Source organism: Hemiscyllium ocellatum, chromosome 26 (genome assembly GCF_020745735.1).
Source record: "Hemiscyllium ocellatum isolate sHemOce1 chromosome 26, sHemOce1.pat.X.cur, whole genome shotgun sequence".
Lineage (NCBI taxonomy): Eukaryota > Metazoa > Chordata > Chondrichthyes > Orectolobiformes > Hemiscylliidae > Hemiscyllium > Hemiscyllium ocellatum.
Window position 1 is genome coordinate 30405196 of NC_083426.1, and position 17036 is coordinate 30422231.

The 17036-nt window shown below is 37.6% G+C and overlaps 1 protein-coding gene across 1 annotated transcript in view; it reads right to left on the reverse strand.

Moving 5' to 3' along the window:
- Position 1: 1 nt before the first annotated feature.
- LOC132828402 (diphosphoinositol polyphosphate phosphohydrolase 1) overlaps positions 2 to 17036 on the reverse strand; it is an 80250-nt gene continuing 63215 nt past the window's right edge. The window contains exons 3-5 of the mRNA XM_060845470.1: positions 14459 to 14503; positions 3560 to 3644; positions 2 to 2228 (exon numbers count right to left, since the gene is read on the reverse strand). Of these exons, the coding sequence (XP_060701453.1) occupies positions 2035 to 2228; positions 3560 to 3644; positions 14459 to 14503 (324 nt within the window). The 3' untranslated portion in view covers positions 2 to 2034. The remainder of the gene's footprint in view (positions 2229 to 3559; positions 3645 to 14458; positions 14504 to 17036) is intronic.

Genomic DNA, 17036 nt, shown 5'->3' on the forward strand with positions numbered 1-17036 from the left:
GTTTCTGAAATACTGGTGAGTTTTTATTTGTTGGCACAGGTTTATTACAATCTTCAATCTCTTGCCTTGTTTGCATCACACTCAAGTCAGGGAAAATAAGATACTTCCTCCAGTGACCGAATCTCTTCAATTGTTGTATAAAGGTTGTATTAAAATGTGAAGGGCAGGATAATTGTCTTATATCCCTAACAATATTGACCATTGTAAAATCTAGCAATTATCCCTTCCATCTAAGGCTTTACACAGGAAAGCACCAAAAATGGCATGTATACACAGTGCATTAATTGCAGATAAAAGTTGAAAGCATTAAGTGGTCATAATCGACAGATTCCATTGGCTTCACTTCTGCATAAGATTTTCATATTTGATCTTCAAAATTACAATGCAGCTTTAAGATTGAGTACTCAACTTTACATTGACTGAAACTTCATTTGTCACATAAGTACATACCTGAAAATCTGCTAGAGTGCGAGTAAACAACTAAATAATAGCTGTCATTTTTAAATATCACTAGAGAATAGGGTAATGTTTTAGTGGAAACGTAGTTTTCTGACGTTGCTCCAGTTTGCTTTAAACCCTCACAACTGAGCCAGGGATTCAAGTCTTCTTCACCTGTGCACAGCAATTGTTCTAGACTTTCAAATTTTCAAACATCTTAAAAAAATGAGATTGGGAAAAGTTGCAAAAAATAATTTGTACAATGATGTTAGTCTTCCACAGTACTACACTAGTCAACATTTATTTACACTACTTTTAAACTGACTGAACTAGATAAAGGGATATCTGTCTGGTTGTGACGAGTTTCAAAAAAAATTAAACGAATCTCTCTATTGAGAAAAGGGTTTTTACCTCCAGCAATGTTTCTTTCTCCATTGAGAATATGAGGTACAATCTGTTGTTAGCTCACAGACTGTACAAGATTTGAGAACAATATTCTACGGCGATGAGATTTCTGTATTGATTAAAAATAAAACTAAATCAATTAAATAGGCTGAAATTATATTGATGATCAACAACACTCATTTCAAAAGAAACAGTGTTATATTTTTGTGTCTCAGTAAAAAAAAAGAAATATTTTAAAAAAAAGAGGCAAGTGTAATGTACTGGTAATTCTTGTTCCACATTTTACTAATCCAAAATTGGAATAAAAAAAACAGGTTATGCAGTTGAAGTGCTTAAATAGTATACAGTGTCATTTTTAAATTGCAAGAACAAAAACACAGTCAGAAAATTCAAAACACTAAATTCTCAGCTCTGTTAAGACCTTGAATTGCCTGCAAAGAACATCCTTTAACTCCAGTGTAGGATGGAATAGGGAGAATAGTGGAGATTAGGAAAAATTAAGCCAAGACACAAAAGTGTATTGATAAACTGAATAAAATCCAAAGCTCCACAGACAGTAAGACCCAATATGCATGGCTTGAACTTGTCTTACGTAATGTAAAATGCTTTAAAGGCCTTATTCAGCAGTTTTTGTACAAGCTAGCAAAAGTACTGTGATGAAATTTTGTCACGAATGTTATTCCAAAAACATCAGGTCAGTGATCAACAGTTCCATTGCTTCCATCTTTTTAAAAACGTAAACAGCAGTTGTGCAGGTGATAAAGCTGGCAAAAAAATTTACAAAAGCTATATATAAAAAGTTGCAGAGAACTAAAATCAATACCCATTTGGCACCCAAACAATATCCCTAGGTTGAAATCCAAGTCACCTCACAATTAGCAATTCTATAGGATAACACCTTGGGGACAACTGGATGTAACACTGGTACCTTAATTTCACAATCCTATCAAAAATATACAATATCTAACAAAAAAAACTTACTAGTTATGGCTTTGATCTTCAGCACTATATCTTACATCACAATATAAAGTATCGTTATCAACATTGCGCAGATCTTCATGCAAAATTTATTTATACATGTACAATGTATAGAAGCAAACTAGATCAAACATTCTTTCACTGAACATGTTTCAAGTCCATGCCTTTGGGACTCGATGTATGATAAGACAATTACTGTGGAGCTCCTCTCAGTCATCTAATACTCGATACTGAACTCTGATTGGCATATGTTGAGGCCTTTTCTTCAGATAATGTTGCAACAACAGGAGTTCCGTTATTTGCCAAATAGCCTTGTTTGAAGGTTTCAAAATACGACGCCTGTACAGGTTTATGACACTGAAGAACTTTAATGGCATCATCTATTTTAAACCATTCCCTTTTCCTCCCTAAATAAAATGAGAAAGATTAAACTTAGATGATTGAGTACTTTGTCTCTTCCCCCATCCTCCCAATCCAGGGGTGTGCATGTGCATAGATGCTGTAGCCTTTGTTCAAATTAACACAAACATTTCTTAAGCATAACTTTGAAGGATTAAAATGGCTCAACAAATCTGTAATACACAATACATGTAATGTCTGAGACCTGGAAACTTCGAGCAGACAGATCCCTTTGAACTCTATTAAATCAGTTAAGTACAAAACTTCATATCTAAATATGATTAACTGGAACACAAAGAAATATAAAAAAACAAACTGAAAAACTTGCTAACGCAAAACACACAAATCAACCTTAATTCAAGTGATGATTTGGAGATGCCGGTGTTGGACTGGGGTGTACAAAGTCAAAAATCACAACACCAGGTTATAGTCCAACAGGTTTAACTGGAAGCACACTAGCTTTCGGAGCGACGCTCCTTCATCAGGTGATAGTGGAGGGCTCGATTGTAACAGAATTTATAGCAAATATTTACAGTGTGATGTAACTGAAATTATACATTGAAAAATTGTCTATTACAGACAATGTATAATTTCAGTTACATCACACTGTAAATTTTTGCTATAAATTGTGTGTTACGATCGAGCCCTCCACTATCACCTGATGGAGCGTCGCTCTGAAAGCTAGTGTGCTTCTCATTAAACCTGTTGAATTATAACCTGGTGTTGTGTGATTTTTAACTTCATTCAAGTGAAGTTGCTATGACTCTGAATTGGAGTAATAAAGGGGACCATAGCTGCTAAGAAAAACAAAAAAAAACACCCCAAGGTACAAGACTAGAAAGTTTACTTCATTGTCTCTTGCATTTAGGTTGCCCATTTAAGTTATGTTTATATGGTAGAGGAGAATGGGAAAAACTGAAAAACACAAACATTGGAACAACATGGTAACAAGACTGGCTCCATAGGTATGTTTAAGAGATTTTTTTTGTGCTCTATGAAGCAGAGATACCTCCTATAATAATCCAAACAATATTGAGAGACACGGAGATCCAATTATTCTGGCCATTCTTGATCTGAACTATACAGATCCATTAAACCATAATGATCATGAGGCACACAGTAAAAATGCAGAACTTAACAACTGCACATACAAACCTAGTTTATGTTCAGTTTGTAATCTAGTCCAAGTGATACAAAAGCACTCCCAATCAATATATATACAACTGAGTCTTTGGGTAATGCTATAGAATCAATGCAATACAAAATTAATAGGTGAATTTTAGTTCCTGTCCTAAATAGACAAAGGATCATATAGATAATAAACAAAGTTTAATCTTACCAATATTAACTGAATCTTCCCAGTCTTCTAACACCTCTGTTATTACCAGAACATATACATATGTTCTATGCTTCCTGTCTCGATTCTGAAAAACAACACCGTCTTATTGTAACTTTACAAATAGCATGCACTAACTAGAAGATCTATAGAATTTAAGCCGAGGAAATAGTAACTTTTCACTTTTAAAATGTATGAACAACTACTATAGAAGGTGGAGTTGAAAAATGTGGAGTCATACAGTAAACAGCTTCTTCAATTTGCCATCCAAAGGAATAACCCTCTACATTTCCAAATGTTCATTTCTTATGGAAAAGTGATTAATCATTATTGACAAGGTTAAAGGTGAGAAACTGCAAATTGTGGAGCTGCACAAAATCAGCCCCACAATTCTTTGTTAGAGTTTACTGGATGATTTAGATATTACAACAGCATTGGACATTAGTTTGTCAGAAAAGTCTATGTTCTGGTCTTTCACCCATTTCTTACCTTTGCTTGAACTATTTGGATAGTTCCTCCCAATTCTATTGGCTATCATTGTCAATGGACTTTCCCAGGTACATATTTTAATACACAGACAACCACAATCGTTTGTATTATTTTTCACCCCAGCTATCTTTCTGGAAAGATTTTTATCTCTGTCACCAATTGCATTTCATTTACCATTACTTTTCAATAGCGCTTCTGGAAAATGTCCTCTATTTACTTTGGCGTTCTTTTTGTACTGAATTCAAAGTGCAACATATTTTCCTGTGCCTCTACTCACATTTTCTCTCATTCCACATCTGAAGCTCTCAGCTTTGCTCCCACTCTACTGGCTTTCAGACTGCCATCAATACTGGATGTAGGTTTGCTTGCTGAGCTGGAAGATTTGTTTTCAGATGTTTCGGCACCATACTCGGTAACATCTTCAGAGATCCTCTGGATGAAGCACTGGTGGTGTAGCCCGTTTTCTATTTATATGTTTGAGTTTCCTTGGGTTAGTGATGCCATTTCCAGTGGTAACACCTTTTCCTATGATGATGTCATTTCCTGTTAATTTTCTCAGGCTGTGGTAAATGGGATCCAAGTCAAGGTGTTTGTTGATAGAGTTCTGGTTGGAATGCCATGCTTGGAGGAATGCTCGTGCATGTCTTAGTTTGGCTTGTCCTAGGAAGGATTTGTTGTCCCAGTTGAAATGGTGTCCTTTCTCATCCGTATGTGAGGATAGTAGTGAGAGTGGGTCATGTCTTTTTGTGGCTCGTTGATGTTCATGTATCCTGCTGGCTAGTTTTCTGCCTGTTTGTCCAATGTAGTGTTTGTTACAGTTCTTGCAAGGTAGTTTTTGAATGACATTAGTGTTGCTTGTTGTCTGTAAAGGATCTTTCAAGTTGTATGTTGGTGGATTTGTGGGCTACCATGATACCATCAACACTGATTTCAACACCCAGGATATCTTTCTTTGCTTTTGGAGACAATCTGCATCTCTTTCATTCTCATTTTACATTTATCTCCATGATTTCAATACTTGCCCAGATTAAGTGAGATTTTAATCTATGCTACCCTACATAATGAAATTGGTGGTTCAATTACAAGTAATAATACAACTAATGAATGCTGTGTCAATCTATGACACAGAAAGCGAAGAATAGAATCGAGAATTTTCCATTCAATTCAGACACTGGTAGGAATTTGGAATTTACGGTCTTAAAATGTTGTTGAGTTATAAACTCAAAACCTAGGCACATGACCATAAGACTTAAGAGAAATAGGCCATTCAATCCAATCAGTGTGCTCTGCCATTCAATGAGATCCTGGTTGATTTCATAACTGTTAACTCCAATTTCTTGCCTTTTCCCCATTAACCCTTGATTCCCATTCTGATTAAATCTGTCTCCTAGCCTCAACCATCCTCTGTGGTAAAGATTTCCAGAGAGAACAAATTCTTCCCCATCTATCTTAAATTCCTCATCTCTGTGCCACTCCTTATATTAAGATTATGCCTTCTGGTCACAGATCCTCTCATAAAGGGAAACAATCTTTTCACATCTATCATGGAGTCATATAACAAGGAAGCAGACCCTTCAGTCCAACTGGTCAACACCAACCATGTTTCCAAACTAAATTAATTCCACCTGTTTGAGAGGGCCCATTTCTCTCCAAACCTTTCCTATTCATGTACTTATTAAAATGTCTTTTATATGTTCTAACTGTACCTGCATCCAACACTGCCTCTGGCAGTCGATACCACACACTAACCACTCTGAAGAAAAGTTTCCCCACATGTCCTTTTCAAATCTTTCTCCTCTCATCTTAAAAATATGCTCCATAATTTTGAACTCCCCCACTCTAGAAAAAATAACTTTGCTGTTCATCTTATCAATGCCCCTCATGATTTTATAAACTTTTATAAGGTCACCCCTCAACCTCCTACGCTCCAGTGAAGAAAAGGTCCCTGCCATCTGTCATATTTTTAACATTTCAAACCCTCCATTTGGGGAAACATCCTGGTAAATCTTTCCTAAACCCACTCCAGTTTAATAATATCATTCCTATAACAAGGTGACCAGAACTGCATACAGTACTCCAGAAGAGGCTTCACCAACATCATGTACATCCTTAACATGATGTCTCATCTCATTTGCATTCACTGTTCAGACCTTTTGAGTAAATGTGCTAAATGCCTTAACCATCCTGTCTACCTGAGAGGCAAATTTCAAAGAATTATGCATCTGAACCACTAGGTCTCTCTGTTCCACACCACCACCCAGGGCTCTACTATTACATGTATAAGTCCTGCTTATAATTTGATAACCTTGTTCATTTCACCAAAATGCAATACCTTATATATTTATTCAAAGTAAACGCCATCTGTCACTCCTCAGACTAATGACCTAACTGATCAAGATCTCTTTGTAATGTTAGATAACTTCACAGTCCACTATACTACCATTTTTGGTGTTGTCCACAAACTTCATTCTCATCCAAATTATTCATATGAATGGCAAAAGTGGACCCAGTACTGATCCCTGTGGAACACCACCAGTCACAGGCCTCCAGTTTGAAAAACAACCCTCCATCATCACCCTCTGTTTCCTACTGTAACGCCAATTTTCATATGCAATTGGCAAGCTTATCCTGAATCCCATGTGATCTAACTTTACTAATTAGTCTACCATGCAGAATCTTTTCAAAAGCTCTGGATGTGGTTTGCTCACTGAGCTGGAAGATTCATGCTCAGACGTTTCATCACCATACTATGTAACATCTTCAGTAAGCCTCCAGGTGAAGCATTGCTGACAATTCCTGCTTTCTATTTATATGCTTGGGTTTCTTTGGGTTGGTGATGTAATTTCCTGTGGTGATGGCATTCCAACTGGAACTCTATTCGACAAACACTTGGACCCAATTTACCACCCCCTGAGAAAAAGAACAGGAAATAACATCACCAACCCAAAGAAACCCAAACATATACATAGAAAGCAGGAATCATCAGCAATGTTTCACCCGGAGGCTCACTAAAGATGTAACCTAGTATGGTGACAAAATGTCTAAACATGAACTTTCCAGCTCAGTGAGCAAACCTATATCCAGAACCTCAACATGAGCTACAAATCTTCTCAAAACTTGCTTATCAAAGGCTTTACTAAAGTCCAAGTAAACAGCATTTCCCACTCTGTACTCAGGTCATTTTGGTTACTTCCTCAAAAAATTCAATCTTTTAAGTTTGAGAGATTCTATTTCCTTTGCACAAAACTATGCTGACTATCCCTAAGCATTCCTTGCAACCCCAAATGCATGTAAATGCTGTCTTTCAGTATGACCTCCTAAAGCCACTCACCAGTGATGTCAGACTCACAGGCCTACAGTTCTCAAGCTTCCTTAAATTAGCCACCCTCCAGTCCTCTAGCATTTCACCCGTGGTTAAAGATGATACAAATAAGTCTGCTAGAGGACTTGCAATTTCCTCCTTAACTTCACACAATGTCCTGGGATACACTTAGAGTCATAGAATCATATAGATGTACAGCATGGAAACAGACCCTTCGGTCCAACCCATCCATGCCAACCAGATATCTCAACCCAATCTAGTCCCACCTGCCAGCACCCGGCATATATCCCTCCAAACCTTTCCTCTATTCATATACCCTTCCAAATGCCTTTTCAATGTTGCAATTGTACCAGCCTCCACCACTTCCTTTGGCAGGTCATTCCATACACGTACGACCCTCTGTGTGAAAAAGTTGCCCCTTTTATATCTTTCCCCCCTCACCCTAAACCTATGCCCTCTAGTTCTGAACTCCCACACCCCAGGGAAAAAGACTTGGCCTATTTTTCCTATCCGTGCCCCTCAATTTTGTAAACCTCTATACAGTCACCCCTCAGTCTCTGACGCTCCAGGGAAAACAGCCCCAGCCTGTTCAGCCTCTTTACTTGGCTCAAATCCTCCAATCTTGGCAACATCTTTGTAAATCTTTTCTGAACCCTTTCAAGTTTCACAACATCTTTCCGATGGGAAGGAGACCTGCACACAATATTCCAAAAGTGGCCTAACCAATGTCTGATACAGCTGCAACATGACCTCCCAAGCCCTGTAGTCTAGATTAGAGTTGTGTTGGAAAAGCACAGCAGTTCAGACAGCATCCGAGGAGCAGTAAAATCGACGTTTTGGGCAAAAGCCCTTCATCAGGAATACAGGCAGAGTGCCTGAAGGGTGGAGAGATAAATGAGAAAAGGGTGGAGGTGGGGAGAAAGTAGCATAGAGTACAATAAACGAGTGGGGGAGGGAATGAAGGTGATAGGTCAGGGGGTAGGATGGAGTGGATAGGTGGAAAAGGTAGGCAGGCAGGTAGGACAAGTCATGGGGACAGTGCTGAGTTGGAAGTTTGGAACTTGGTGAGGTGGGGGAAGGGGAAATGAGGAAACTGTTGAAGTCCACATTGATGCCCTAGGGTTGAAGTGTTCCGAGGCAACTCCTGTACTCAATACTCTGACCAATAAAAGAAAGCATACAAAACGCCTTCTTCACTATCCTATCTACCTGCGACTCCACTTTCAAGAAGCTATGAATTTGCACTCCAAGGTCTCTTTGATCAGATCCTGGAGATTTATCCACCTTTATGTTTTCTAAGACCTCCAGCTCTTTCTCTCCATAATGTGAGCTGTTTGCAAAACCAACTCCTTGAATAAATCTTTTATGTTTCAATAAGGTTGCTTCATTCTTCTATACTCCAATGACTATTGTCCAAGCTCTCCTCATATGATACCCTCTATCAGCCAACCGAACCTTCTTTGACCTGCCTTCTCCATGCCTGTATATCTTTTCTGAGATGAGGGACTCAAAACTGTTCTGTTTTCCAGCTATAATCTAACTAGTGGGAAGTGGTGGAGACTGGTACAATTACAACATTTAGAAGGCATCTGGATAGGAATATGAATAGGAAGGGTTTAGAGGGATATGGACCAAGTACTGGCAAATGGGACTGGATTAATTTAGGATATCTGACTGGCATGGATGAATTGGACTGAAGGGTCTGTTTCCGCGCTGTACATCTCAATGACTATGAATCTAGGGGTATATGCAAAATGTTTGCAAAACCACTCCACTTTTATATTCCATTCCTTTTGAAATGAAGGCCAACATTTAATTTGCTAGCTTCCTGTGATTCATCAATGAGAACTCCCAAATCCTTCTGATTTGCAGCTTACTGCAGTCTTTCTCCATTTAAGTAATGTTCAGTTCCTCTGTTCTGTCTACTAAAGTTCATAACCTCACATTTCTCCACACTTTATTCCAACTGATAAGTTGTTGCCTACTCACTTAATCTGTATATATCCCTTTGCAAACTTAGTGTCATCCTCAACACCTACTCTAGAGAAACCAAAAAAAAACCTGCTTTCCCACCTATTTTTGTGTCAGTTTTAAGCAGCATTTAAATATTCACCTGTGTTGCCATAGCCTCCTGGACTATGGGTCAAAAGCTGGCAAATGGAATTAGCAATAGTAAGATCTTGGTTGAACAACATAGACTCTATGAACATACTTCTGCTTACATAAGTATCTATAGGTCTGAGTCGTGAAATTCTTTACCCATGTAAGAATTTTAGTATAAAAACAAATTGCTGGAGAAACTCAGCAGGTCTGGTAGCATTTGTGGACAGAAAATAGAATTAATGTTTCAGATCCAGTGATCGTTTTTTTTAGAACCGATATATACTGAAGATGAGGTTGGAGAAGAGTAGAAGCAGAGAACTTCAAGATGGTCATACTTGAAAGAAATGTGGCATTTAGTATTTAATTCACTGCCACATCACTTCCAGATACAGCTACCTTGAAGAAATTCTGCTACTCTACTTCTACTCTTCCTCCTCCCCCTCTTCAGCATATATTAGTTTTGAAAAAGGGTAACTGGACCCAAAATGTCAATACTGCTTTCTCTCTATAGATGCTGCCAGACATGCAAAATTTCTCTAGCAATTTTTCTTTTGATTTTAGATTTCCAGCATCTTCAGATCTTTATTTCTTTAAAAAGAATTTTCATACTTTTACAGCAATCTTGCGTTTAACCCAATGGCAATTGTGCTAGACATTTTGATAAAACCTCCACTGCTCAACTTTCCCAGGCCACATCAAAGAATGACCTGCTTTCTTTAGAGACTGCACTGGCTCACACAAACATATACACATTCAAAAGGATGAGAAGCATAAATTTCAACATTCCCCCACAGACATTTCTTTCATTTGCAAACATTAACCCAATTCCCAAGATGCTAAACGTTCACAAAATAGAAACTAATGGTCGTTCAATTGACATGGAATCTGTGCAATTAACACTGATGTCTTTATTCACAACTTAAAATCAGAAACTGTCATCTGTACTCTAAATAATGAGAAAGCTTAAGATTTGTAACACTTCACTTCTTCATCACATCCAGATCATTACTCTTTCTTAGAAATTCACCAAATGCAGCAACTGTTTATTTCCTTATTAACATACTCGTGCCTGGAATTCCAACAGCTATTCAGTGGGAGACATCTATTTAACTGTACTTTCTCCATTTTTAACTATTTTCATTGCTCATAGCACAGTGTAAGTGGGCCTATTCTACAGAAACAAAGTTGCACAGGATTTGTAACTTATCCAATATTTTTTTCCCCATTTTTCAAAAATGCGTCCACAGAACACAAGGCAGACATTAACTAATGTAGTAATTAGGAGTTCTACATTAAACATTTGTTGCTTTCCACCCATATACTATCTAATAGTCCGCTTTTCTCTCCTAAGTGGAAGTGTCTATTGCATTTCTAAACACTTGGTTTAATTGAACATTCAGCCTTTTTTCCACCAATCAGAACATTCACTCAATAGCCTCCCTATCTGGCTTTTTAATTTGTTATTTCATATTTATTTCACACACATTTCCTATCCTAACATTTTCTCCAAAATAAAATTAAGCTTGGAATGTTTAGCTTGGGTTTTACTTTTGTGTTCCTGCCACTATCTGTTCTGGAAGTGAGAAAACATTAGCACTATGTTTAAAATTACTTCACTAAATTTGAGAGAGGTTAATACTGGAGACTAGTATACTTTCCATTTTTGGCATCCAGTGCATCAGGATTCTCTTCAGATCAGCTACAGCAATTCTTTATTGAGCGAAATGGCCCCTCTTCTTTGCTTTAAAATACCAAGACCAACTGAGAATTGCAAAAAAGCTAGTGTGGAAGCAGGCCATTCAGCCCATCAAGTCCACACTGACCCTGCTAAGAGTGTCCCTCCCAGATTCACCCCCTCACTGTAACTCTGCATTTCCCACAGTTAATCCATCTAGCCTGCATATCTCTGGATACCATGGGCAACTTAGCATGGCTGATCTACTTAACCTGTACATCTTTGGACCGTGGGAGGAAACTGGAGCACCTGGAGGAAATACGTGCAGAAAACAGGGAGAATGTTCAAACTCCACAGAATAACCAGAGGGTGGAATCAAACCTGGGTCCCTGGCACTGAGAGGCAGCAGTGCTGACCACTGAACCGCCATGTTCCCCCTTTATATGCCATAGCTGCATCTGATTATGAAACATCCACTCTTAGTGATCACTGCACAGATTTTCCTGAAGACCTGCAGTTTCTAAAATAGGCCACTAATTAGAGTCTAAGGTTTTATGCGTTCTTGCACAGTGGACAATATCTAGCACATTTTACAAATTATTTTACACAAAAGCTGGCCAGAAACAAATTATTTATCCTAAAAATGAAATACCAAGGTTAATCTATTGAGCCTTATTAGGTCTCTAAAGTTGGACCTTATGTGGCTAAAAATGTGCTTTAAAGATTTCTTTTCCATTTAAACCAAAAAGACACACGTACAAGTATGACCTGATTAATTCTGATGTTTCCGGAGTTAAATGAGAAAGAAACCTTTAGAACAGCATGTGTCTGACCATAGTCAACTCTATGTAGATTGGTGTTTCTATATCATGAGAGACAAGCAGAAATGATAAATTGAATGATGAACTCAATCTATACTTTGGATAGGCATTTATTTGTACCTCATTACAAAATAAATAAACACAAATAATGTATTCTAAAATAAATACAAGAGAACAATGTTAAATATTGGCAATCATGTTGAAAGATTCAATTTCTGCAACAATTATGGCAGTATCAATTTGTTTGAAACTGAAACTGTTCATTATTCTACATACCTATTTACCTGCTGGACATCAACAGGTTCAACTTTATAACAAAAGTGATGATAGCCAAAATGTTTCTGGACTGTTTTCTAGGATTATTTCTACTTAGTAGAAATAAAACCATTGAAAGCACTAAGAATTAAAACATACTCTTGTTTCTGTATCTTGAATGATCCGTACATTCAGAGCTAAGATTTTCATTTTTTGAGTTGGGATGGGAATGGGATGAGATGGGATAAAGCCTGGATTATATTTTAATGATCAGATCTTTGTAATATACAAAACAAATGTTTACACTTTATCTATATAAAGAAGTGACCCCAATGCCAAATGATTGCTGAGTCTTGGTATTCATGCATCTTTATCACACACAGTTGTAAAAAAATCCTGTAACACATTTTAAGAACAAATTTAAGATAATTAGACACAGTAATTGCATCAAGTGGTGGCCAAATCTTTGAAGGTGGCTGGACAGGTTATTAAAACAGTCTGAGGAGCATTTAATACTGTAGGCTTTATCAACAGAAATGCTGCACATTTGATGTTATGTCAAACATGACAAAATATTGTTGACCCTATAACTAGAGTAGAAAGGACTTGAATGTTGAAGTGTCTACAGAAGACAGTTGCTGTAACAGACCCAGCATTACAGGATTTGTAGCAGTGGGAATAAAACTAGAGAACCTGGAAGTTTTCCTTGGAGAATAGGAGGCTAAAGGTGGGATTTGATGGAGGCATTTATAATAATCAAGAGGTTAGAGAAATTAAGTAAAATCTATTTTCAGTGGCTGGAGGACTAATAATTAAGGGACACAGAATTAAAGTATTTTTCAAAAGAAGCAGAGGTAACAAGAGGATTTTAAAAAAGTTAACAAGTGATTAGGATTTGGATGCACAGGCTGGTGGATGCAGATTCCACAGTAGCTTTTTTCAAAGGCAACCTGAATAAATGTTTGAAAGAGAGCAAAATTGCAGAGACATGGGCAAATATTGGGAGGGGTTTATTCTTTGAAAGAGACACTGTTGATACCATGGACCGAAAGGCCTTCCTTTGTAGTATACTCTTTTTCGATTCTATGCATTTTGTTTTATATGTTAAGACTGGTACAACCTGGACTATGTCTAGTGCTACTCGTGAATTCCTGTGCTGTTCTTGGGACATTATTTGTGTTAGATTCAGTTCTATTTTTCAATAAATTCAATTGCTCCTTCAGAAGGAAGGAATCATCCTGGGGACAAAGTGGGGATGCTTGAATTTGTTACTATACTACACAAAGTCTCTCCATGACTCACTTTATCCATCTAATCTGTTCCATGGATTAGCCTTCAAAAATTCTACCATATGAATGTTCACATCAAAGACAGTACATGCCCAATCTAATACTGGTCTGTGTATGTTCTTTCAGAGGTGTTTCAAATCAGCATTTTTAACCAACAGACTTTCCTTCCAGAGGATTGTAAATTGTGACGCCTTCACCAGGTGGATACAGTTGATATTATTTTCAACTTGTATATACCATTTTAAGGTTTGACAGTGACTTGCCCAACAATTCTAAAAATCATGAACCTGCCATCTCAAATGGCTAGTGCACATTTCAGTGTAATCCAGAAGTGCATGGCGTATTTCCCATATCATAGAAACGTGGGATAAAGGAGGAGTAAGCTATTTGGTTCTTTGAGCCTGCTCTGCCATTCAACAGGATCCAAGTCAGTACCAGTTCCCACTTTCTTGCCACATCCTTTGATCTCTTTAGCCCTGACAAATATATCTATTTCCTTCTTGAAAACATTGTGTTTTGGCATCAACAGCTTTTTGGCATAGAATTTCACAGGTTCACCACTGTCTGGGTGAAAAAGAATTCTCATTGCTGCCCTAAAAGGCTTACCCTTTATCCTGAGACTGTGACCCCTGGTTCTGGATCCCAGTCAGAGAACATTCTTCCTGCATCTTTCCTGTGTAATCCTGTTAGAAATTTATAATTATCTAGAGATCACCTTGTAAAATTCTAATGGATCTATGAGGGAAATTTTTGATTATGAACTGACTACTTTTAATTACCTGCGCCTTCACCATTTTTCTCTGAACCCTGATCAGTTTTCTTCTGGTCTATTGTGAGCAGTGTTGTCGAGATCAAATTTACTAGTCTAGAATAGAATACTTATTAAATAATTTAAAATAATGGTCTATTGGGACAATATCAACTGTTCACTTTAAGACAGGAGCTTACCTCAAATATTCCTACTAATCTTCCTAATGTCCCTTTGACTCCAGCCTGCAAAATAAAAAAAAGCATTTTACAGTTTAGAAATTTCACGTTTACTTATTTCACAAGAGGCTTCTAGCCCTTTCTGATGTATTACCTAAAACCAATTTTCCTCTGTAAAGACATGCAAAAGGATCTTTGCTACATACTTCAGAACAATAACAAACATAAGTTATTTTAGCCTTTAAATAGTTAGAATTACATTTAACACAAATACAGCAAAAAATTCTGACAAGCAACAAAACAATGTCACCAAAAGAACCTTGAAGATTCAAGAACTCAGCAGGTGTCAAACTTACTGAGTGTTACTGCCTTATGTGAAGATGAAGATGACAACTCAAGTAGTGAAGCAGGCAGAAGGTCAAAAATTATTTGATTCCACAAAGCATAATAATGTCTCATAGCAATGAAATTTACAGCAAATAAATTTTGTTGTGTCAGTGTTCACCAAGAAAAATGCTATTCTGCTAACCCCATTTTTTAAAACCCCATTTTTTGTCACCTTGGAGGTTACAGTACTTAAGTCTTAAATCCAATCAATAGCATTTTCCATTATATACTGAAGAACAAATAATGTCTAGTTGCACATTACAGTACAGAAGAATGCAAAAAACTGGAACACAATTACATTTTTCTGAATGCTTGCTTAGTTAATTTTCCAGCTTTAGTCCAATATTCTTGTTCTACCATTCTAAATAAATGAAGATTTATCGAGGGTGCCATAGTGCTGCACAACTTACAAAAAAAAGGAAGACAAGTTGATGAATAAATTGATATAGGCGCAACAACAAACAACATTTGTTTGCAACCATCACCACCACTTACAAACTCTTCCCTGAGACAGTAGACTTGTCTTTGCCATCTATGGTACACAAGACAGGCTGTTGCTTGTCTACCACCTGCTGCACAACAAACGGGACAATTCCTTCTACTGAAGGGACAGTTAATAAACAGTTTTCATTTCTGTGCATACTTTCAAGCTATTCTAGGACTCATCACAACAGGCAGTCTACATAGCGGATTCATTGCCTTTGGAACAGAGAAAATGATGCAGATTTAATTTGAATGCATAAAATTATAAGGGGCCTCAATACAGTTGATTTCAAAGAACTCTATTTGCAGAAAGCTCAATAATCAGAGCATACATTTAAAGTAAATGGTAGAGGGACTGAAATTGAGGAATTTTTATTACACAGGTGATGATGGGTGTCTGTAATGCACAAACTAAAGAATGATAGAAGTAGAAACCTTCAACTACAAGTGAAAAGTGCTGAGATATGCAACTGAAGTACCGCATCCTAGAAGGTTGTTCACCAAGAGCTGAAAGGTTGGATAACACTAGAAAGCATTTTATTGATTGGTACAAACACCATCAGTCAAACGACCTCTGTGCTGTAAATCTTCACATTGTTGACAATATAGAATTAGGGCTCATCTTATTAATAGGCCAGATTAATGTACATCTACTGTTTAGACCCCAGAAAAATAATGTACATTAACAGCCATTATTCACATAGCAGTTATGATATCCTGATTATGCAGTCAAACAATGCCTAAAAAGTAAGTGCTAGGGTGGAGTGGCTCTTTGTGACCAAGGCCTAAGAAGCAGAATGCAGAGACTTAAGCAAGCTGCCCTCCCATTTATCCAACGCAAACTTTGGGTCCGCTACGTAGATGACACCTTTGTCATCACAAAACGGAACAAATTAGACAAAACATACAACACCATCAACAATATCCTGACAGGCATAAAAATTCACAAGAGGAGAGTGACAACAGATTCCCATTCCTAGATGTGACAGTTGAATGTACAGTTAACAGAGAGCTTCAAACCAGCGTCTACAGAAAAACAAATACAGACCAAATACTTAACTTTAGAAGCAGTCATCCCAACACCCACAAATGAAGCTGCATCAAGACATTACTTCCATGAGCTATATCACACTGCAGCATCCTAGAACTACAGAAAGCAGAAGAGTACCCAATTCCTCAGAAACTAAACCCAAACAAGCAGACAATACAACCAGAAACTATATCCACATTACCTTACATCAAAAACGGATCAGAAATGACTTCCACACTACTCAGACCTCTTGGCATCATGGTAGCCCACAAACCTACCAACATTCTTAAACAGCGACTAATTAACCTAAAGGAGCCATTAGATACCACCAGCAAAACAAACATCATTCACAAGATACCATGCAAGAACTGTAAAAAACATGATATCGGACAAATTAGCAGGAAAGTTGCCACAAGGATACACAGAGTCATAGAGATGTACAGCATGGAAACAGACCCTTCGGTCCAACTCGTCCATGCCAACCAGATATCCCAACCCAATCTAGTTCCACCTGCCAGCACCCGGCACATATCTCTCCAAACCCTTCCTATTCAAATACCCATCCAAATGCCTTTTAAACGTTGCAATTGTACCAGTTGGTCACCAAATGACACGACCCACTATCACTAATTTCTATACATACAGACAAAGAAAGACGCCACTGTGACTAGGACAACACACATCCTAGGACAGGTGAAA